Source organism: Lipotes vexillifer, unplaced genomic scaffold, assembly GCF_000442215.2.
Source record: "Lipotes vexillifer unplaced genomic scaffold, Lipotes_vexillifer_v1.1 scaffold835, whole genome shotgun sequence".
Classification (NCBI taxonomy): Eukaryota; Metazoa; Chordata; class Mammalia; order Artiodactyla; family Lipotidae; genus Lipotes; species Lipotes vexillifer.
Genome location: NW_006774135.1, coordinates 951,556 through 959,419, shown reverse-complemented (window position 1 = coordinate 959,419; position 7,864 = coordinate 951,556). Strand labels below are relative to the sequence as shown.

The window sequence follows — 7,864 nt, the reverse complement described above, 5'->3', positions numbered from 1 at the left end:
AAAAAAAAAAAAAAAAAAAAAAAAAAAAAAAAAAAAAAAAAAAAGTAAGGAAGATCTCAAATCAACAGCCTAACTATACGACTTAAGAAACTAGAAAAACAAATTAAACCCAAAGCTAGCAGAAGGAAATAATAAAGATTAAAGCAAAGATGAACGAAATAGAGAACAGAAAAACAATAGAGAAAAATCAGTAAACTATTTTTGTTGAAAAGATCAACAAAATTGACAAACTTTTAGCTAGATGCACTAAGGAAAAAAGGAAGGCTCAAATTACTAAAATCAGACATGGAAATGGGAACATTACTACTGATTTCACAGAAGTCAGTAAGAGAGTACTATAAACCATTGTACACCAACAAACTGCATAACCTAGAAGAAATGCACAAATTCCTAGAAACACAGAATCTACCAAGACTAAATCACTAAGAAACAGACAATCTGAATAGACCTATAACTAGTAAGGAGAGTGAATCAGTAATAAGGAAATAAAAGCTCCCCGACAAAGAACAGTCCTGGACCCGACAGCTTCACTGGTGAATTCTACCAAATATTTAAAGAAGAACTAACACCAACCCTTCTCCAGCTTTTCCAAAACACTGAAGAGGGAACATGCCCTAACTCGTTCTAGGAGGTCAACTTACCCTAACGCCAAAGCAAGGCAAAGAGACTACAAGAAAAGAAGACGCGGGACCAACGTCCCCTAAGGATACTGACACAAAACTCCTCAACAAAATACTAGCAAACCAAATTCAGCAGCATATTAAAAGGATTATGCACCATGGCCAAGTGCGAGTTATTCTTGGAATAAAAAAATGAACAATCAATCAATGTGATGAACCACATTAACAAAACAAAAGAAAAACATGCGATCATATCAATGGATGCAGGAAAGGCACTTGACCAAGTAGAAAATCCTTTTACCATAAATATATTCAACAACCTAGGAATAGGAGGTACCTGGTATGTTTTTTTCCCATACTACCAAGCTATTAACTCAATTCTGACACCATCTCCCTGCAGGTAGCGTCAGACCCCACAGGGTAAGGGCTCAGTCCTACAAGACTGCCCACCACCCCACTTCAGATGCCAACTGCCAGTCCAGGTTGACACCTGTGCTTCTGACCCACGGCTACAGATTGGAGGCTCACAACCCCCTCCTCAATTCGATTAATTTGCTACAGCAGCTCACAGAACTCAGAGAAACATTTAACTTCCCAGATTAATTCAGGAACAGCCAGAAGGAAGATGCACAGGGCGAGGCACGGGGAAGGGGTGCGGAGCTTCCACGCTCTCCAGGAGCCACTTCCCCAAATCTGATCTGAGAGCTCTCTGAACCCCATCCTTTTGCGGTTTTATGGAGGCTTCATTGCATAGGCACAGTTGATTAAATCATTGGCAGTTGTTGGAGATTAGTTCAACTTCCTGCCCCTCACCCCTCCCTTAAGGTCAGGGGGTGGGACTGAAAGTTCCAAGCCTCTAATCTCTGTCTTTCCAGTGGCCAGCCCCATCCTGAGGCTATCAGGGCCCCCACCCTAAATCACCTCCTAATGAATGACAAGACACTCCTATCACTCAGGAAATTCCAAGGGTTTTAGGAGCTCCTTGCCATAAACTAGGGACAAGGACCAAGTACATTTCTCATACCCCAGAAACCAGGAAACCACCTCAGTACAAGAAAAGCCATACATGAAAAACCCACAGCAAACATCACACTCAACGGTGAAAGACTGAAAGCTTTTCTTTCAAGATCAAGAACAGACAAGGATGCCCACTATCACCATTTCTATTCAACAGAGTACTAGAGGTTCTAACCAGAGCAATTAGGCAAGAAAAAGAAATAAAAAGCATATAAATTGAAAAGGAATAAATAAATAATCTCTGTTCACAGATGACATAGAAAACTGAGTCCACAAAAACGACGTTAGAACAAAGTCAGCAAAACAGCAGGATGCCAAGTCAACACATAAAAATCCGTTGCATTTCTATATCCTCACAATGAACAACCCAAAAAGGAAATTAAAAACACAGTTCCATTTACATTAGCATAAAGAATAAAATACTTAAGAATATATCTAACAAGGAAGTGACAGACTTGTACACTGAAAACTATAAAACAGTGCTGAAAGAAATTAAACAAGACATAAATAAGTAGAATGACATCTCACGTCTATGGATTAGGAGAGTTAATATTGTTAAGATATCAATACTACTCAAAGTGATCTGAAGAGTCAGTGCAATCACTACCAAAATCCCAATGATGTTTTTTGCAGAAAAACATCCTAAAATTCTTATGGAATCTCAAGGGACCCAGAATAGCCAAAACAATCTTGAAAAAGAACAAAGCTGGAGGACTCACACTCCCTGATTTCAAAACTTACTGCAAAGCTACAGTAATCAAAACTGTGGTACTGGCATAAAGACAGACATATAGACCAATGGGATACAACAGAGAGCCCAGAAATAAACCCTCACACATATGGTCAAATGATTTCCAGCAAGGGTGCCAAGACCATTCGATGGGGAAACGACAGTCTTTTCAACAAATGGTGTTGGGAAAACTGGATATTCACATGCAAAAGAACAAAGTTGGACCCTCATCTAACATCATATGCAAAAGTTAACTCAAAATGCAGCAAAGACCCTAAACGATCTAAAACTATACAACTCTTAGATGAAAACAAAGGACAAAAGCTTCCCAACATGGGATTTGGCAATGATTTCTTGGATATGACACCAAGGCACGGGCAACAAAAGAATAAATAGACGAATTGCACTTCATGAAAATTTTATAATTTTGTGCATCAAAAGACACCATAAACAAAGTTAAACAAAGAAACAAAAAAACCTCACAGAATGGGTGAAAATGTTTGCAAATCACATATCTGATATGGGGTTAATATCAGAATATGCAGAGAATTCCTAAAACTCAACAGCAACAAAACAAACAACCCAATTCAAAATGGGCAAAGAACTTGAATAGACATTTCTCCGAAGAAGACGCACATGTGGCCAACAAGCACATGAAAAGAGGTGCAACCATCACGTGGCCAACAAGCACATGAAAAGAGGCGCAACCATCACGTGGCCAACAAGCACATGAAAAGAGGTGCAACCATCACGTGGCCAACAAGCACATGAAAAGAGGTGCAACCATCACGTGGCCAACAAGCACATGAAAAGAGGCACAACGTCACTAATCATCAGGGAAACGAAAATCAAAACCACAGTGAGATGTCACCTCACACCCACCAGGATGGCTACTATCAAAAAACCAGAAAACAACAAGCATTGGTGAAAATATGGGGAAATTAGAACCACTGTGCACTGCTGGTGGGAATGTAAAATGGTGCTGCCACTGTAGAAAACAGTATGGCAGTTGCTCAAAAAATTAAAAATAGAACTACCATATGACCCAGCAATTCCATTACTGCATGTATAACCAAAAGAATTGAAAGTAGGGTCTCAGAGAGATTTCTACACCCATGTTCATAGCAGCATTATTCAGAGTAGCTAAAACACAGAAGCGACCCAAGTGCCCCAAGTGCCCATCGTCAGATGGATAAACAAAACGTAGTCCATCCATACAATGGAATATTACTCAAACTTAGAAAAGGGAGGAAACTCTGACACCTGCTCCAACGTGGATGGACCCTGAGGACATGATGCCGAGTGAAATAAACCAGACACAAAAGGACAAATTCTGTGTGATCCCGCTTCTGTGAGGTCCCTGGAGGAGTCACACTCACAGAGACAGAAAGTAGGAGGGTGGGGGCCGGGGCTGGGGGAGGGGGTGGGCAGTGAGTGTCTCATGGGGGCCGAGTGTCGGTCTGGGAAGATGAGGAAATTCTGGAGACGGATGGTGATGACGGCTGCACAACAATATGAATTCAGGTTATATCAATGAACTATACACTTAAAAATGGTTAAGATGATAAATTTATATTATGTGTATTTCACTGTGATAAAAAAAATTGGGGAAAAAAAAGGACTGAAGTTCTGATACCCGTTACAACATGGATGAGGTTCAAAAACATCACGCTAAGAAGCCAGTTACAAAAGACCACATATCTATTCCATTTACATGAAATGTCTACACCAGGTAACTCCGTAGAGATGGCGCCGTTTGGGGGCTGTCAGGCGCTGAGCGGAGGAGCTGTGACTGCTCGTGGGCACGAGGTTTTCTTCCTGAACGTGTTTCAGAAACGGCAGAGGTGGCGAACCTACTAAATGCCACTGAATTGTTCAGTTTAAAGTGGTTAAAATAGCACATTTTATATTAAGTGTACTTTACACCATTTTTTAAAAAACCTATAGAACCGATTAAATTCAGGCTGACAACAGAAGGTGCTGGAAGGCGCTTTGCTGCCACGAACACAGGCCCGGCCGGACATGCCCGGCATGACCTTGAGGCTCCATCTCTGCCGCATGTCCCTGTCTGGCTACCGCCTGTCAGACCTGCCAGCATCTGCACGTGGTCCTGACCCATGTCAAGGGTGCCATTTGTCCCACCAGCCCGACCCTTCTCACTGGCCCGGCCTTGGCAGTGAACACCAACGCCCACGCAGGTGCCAGGATCATGCCTGCACCCGGGCCATCGGGGGACCAGCACAGGGCGGTCCTAACTGCCCAAGGTCAGCGTCACGACCGAGCTGGACAAGCAGAGCCAGGGAGGGGACGCTACCCCCACCCTCCACCCACCCCACCCTCCACCTGCGCAGAGAGGCTGCTGGAATGTTCCAACAAAAGCGAGTGGCCCGCTCGGAGCCGCCCCTGGTGAGCATCTCAAGGACCTGCTTGTGAGTGGGGATGGCCTCACATTCTCCGCATTCCCCCGCAGTGATGCAGCCCCTGCCCACGCGTCAGCCCACGCGTCAGCCCACGTCCCTCTCCGGCAGAGACCCTGTGACCCCCACGACCCCAGGAGGGCACAGCATTGGCTGTGCCGATGACCCCCATCACCATCCCCTACATGAGGCCCCAGACAGGGCGGCGTCCACGCGGGGATGAAGCCAGGAGGGCACCAAGTCGGGGACAGAACGGGCAGGCCCGAGGCCCTCGGGGTGGCACTGCCGGGGCCCTGGCCTGAGCTGATGGCCGGGCAGCTGGAGACTGAGATGCAGAGATGCTTGGGCGACCCCCGCGCCGCACGGGCTGCTGGCGACGGCTCTGGGCAGACAGACAGACAGCCTGTCACTGTGGTTGAGAGCCATCAAGGGGGCAAAGAAACGAGCTGGGGGACCCCTCGTACAGAACACAGTGGAGGAGACCCTCCTTCCGGCTGGAAGGTCTACCTTATTTTATCCTTTTATGTGTCTGAAAAGACAACGTGAACTATCAAAAGTGTGCCCCTTCCATGAGACGGGGCGGGGGGTCACGGGGAGGGGCAGCCCCGCGGGGGATGAGGAACCCCGGGAGGCCCACCCGCCTCCGAGCCCCCTCCCAGACGAGCTCCTCTCTGGCCACCTGGGGCTCCTGCAGGTGGGCTTCTGCTCATGGGGTCTGCTCCCAGCTGGCCGCACTCCCCACCCCCGCAGCGTCCTGCCTTGAGCCACGTCCTGGCAGGTCCAACGGCCACTGGCAGCGAAACCGCACATGCGCACAGAAGCCTGCTGTCCTGGACGGGGCGGGCGGCAGCCAGAAAGTCTTACCCGTGGGACTGACTCCCCCCCGCCCCCCCGGCCACCTTCTCAGGGCAGCTTCCAGGCCTCAGGAGCTCCAGGCTCGCCCCCCACCTCTGGCTTTATCTACCCCCGGTGGACATCTGCCTCCCAGCCAGGACGCACTGGGACTGCTCACCCACCCCCCAGCCTTCCCAGACCCGACCCTCCCGTCCGCCCCCTGGGGCAGCACCTGCCGCAGGCCCCTGGGCTGCTGCGGCCTCTTCAGACTGCCTGTTCCACTCCCACCAGGACTCCACGATCGGGATGTCTCCATGGCCTTGCTGACTGCTCCTCCAGGGACCCCTGTTCTCTCTGGGAGACCCCAAGGCCCGGCCCTCATCACTGGCCACACCCTCCGTGGCCTCAACAACCTCCTCTATGCTAAGGGCTCCCAAATCTCTCTTCAGCCCCGACTGCTCCCCGAAATGCAAGACTCACGCACCCAAGTCCGGCCTCTGCTCAAATCTGCTTCCACCCCACACAGGACGCTGCTGGCACCAGAGGCCGGGCCCAGGGACCTGATCCAGAGCCCACCCTGGGACCCCTGCTGGCAGGAGGCGGAGCCAAGTCCCCCTAACCAAACAAGCGGCCACCAGGGTCCAGAGCCCCTCAGCACCAGGCCAGGGCCCGAGGAGGGTCTGGTGATTGGTGTAAAGTTTCTCTACGCCCCATCCAGTGGGGGCCCTGCCCTGAAAGACGAGGCAGGGCATGCTGTTCAGGGTCGGGGGCCTCCGGGGCGTGGTCAGAAGCTCTCCTCTGACCCACGGCCCCTGGGACTCTATCTTCAACCAACAGACCTGCCGTGGAGGAGGAACGGATGCCTCCCTGGGGGGCCCAGTATGGACTGGGAGGGGCCGATGACCAGGTCTGGGGGTAGCCGCAGCTGGGACAGACACACAGGAGCAGTGTCCAGCCATCCCAGCCAGGCCCCTTCCCGCCGGGGGACATTAGGGCTTCTCCTGGGCTTTACCTCATGGCACCACTGACCAAGCCGGTACCCTGTCTAATGGTGGATACACCCCTAGCCAAGGGCGAGGACACCAGTGAAAACCCCACACGAGGCCACACCAGCTGCCCACTCTGCTTTCAGACTGTTCGCGAGGAGCACCTAAGCCTCGGGCCACCAAGCTCCATCCTCCCCGGCCTTGCAGAGCAGACACGTCAACCCATCACCGTGACACACGTCATGGGAGAGGCGGTACTCACTGTCTTCTCCCGGACAGGGCATGCCTGGCTCCTCAGGGATGCTGGGGAAAACTGCACAGAGAGAGAGAGACAGAGAGAGAGAGCGTCAGTGCCCACTGCGGCCTCGTGAGAAGTCCTGCTGGGAGTCAGGCTGCCCTTAAAGACCCCGTTGCGATGAGAGCCTGCTCATGGGAGATGCTCATTAAGGCAAAACCTTGGAAACCCAGCACATCGATGTGTGCCAAACTCCCTTTGATGAGACACGGAGCTGCAAGGAATAATTCAGGGGAAAAAGCAACCAGAGGGGTCTAGAGAGCAGAGCCGTCCCAGGAGGACTCCTGATGTGTACTGATAAGTCCATATGGAAATGGGAAAGAACTGAAATTCCCTCGAAAACTGACTTTTGAAAGCACATTTCGGCCCACTTCTTAACACTCAAAATGGAGTTCAAAATTAAGCATGTTAAAATATACCCTGGGCTTCCAAAATAAGTTACTAGAAAAGGTTAAACGTATTAAAACCTAGCTAAAATGACCTTTTTCTTAATCTAGAAAATAGAGTGAATTTTGAAAGTACCAAACCTTTCACTGTTGAGTCAACACAGACGTGCTAACCACCACCATGCAGTGGACGAGCGTAGGTTTGACGTTTAATCCACGTTCATACAAAGGACTACAAAAACTAGGTATTTCAACCAACCACTAGTCCAGCATCTGAGAGAACGACGGTCCAACAGAAAGCCATGGACAGGGCCGTCCCTGGTGGCACAGTGGTTAAGAATCCGCCTGCTAATGCAGGGGACACGGGTTTGGGCCCTGGTCCAGGAAGATCCCACATGCCGCAAAGCAGCTAAGCCCGTGTGCCACAACTACTGAGCCCGCGCGCCTAGAGCCCATGCTCCGCAGCAAGAGAAGCCACTGCAACGAGAAGCCTGAGCACTGCAATGAAGGGTAGGCCCCGCTCGCCGCAACTAGAGAAAGCCCGCGCGCAGCAACAAAGACCCAACGCAGCCAAAAATA

General features: G+C 49.7%; 1 protein-coding gene across 1 annotated transcript in view; it reads right to left on the bottom strand.

The window, feature by feature from the left end:
* PRKCZ (protein kinase C zeta) overlaps positions 1–7,864 on the bottom strand; it is a 104,491-nt gene that overhangs the window by 89,669 nt on the left and 6,958 nt on the right. Inside the window, exon 4 of the mRNA XM_007448940.1 lies at positions 6,867–6,917. Coding sequence (XP_007449002.1) covers positions 6,867–6,917 — 51 coding nt within the window. The remainder of the gene's footprint in view (positions 1–6,866; positions 6,918–7,864) is intronic.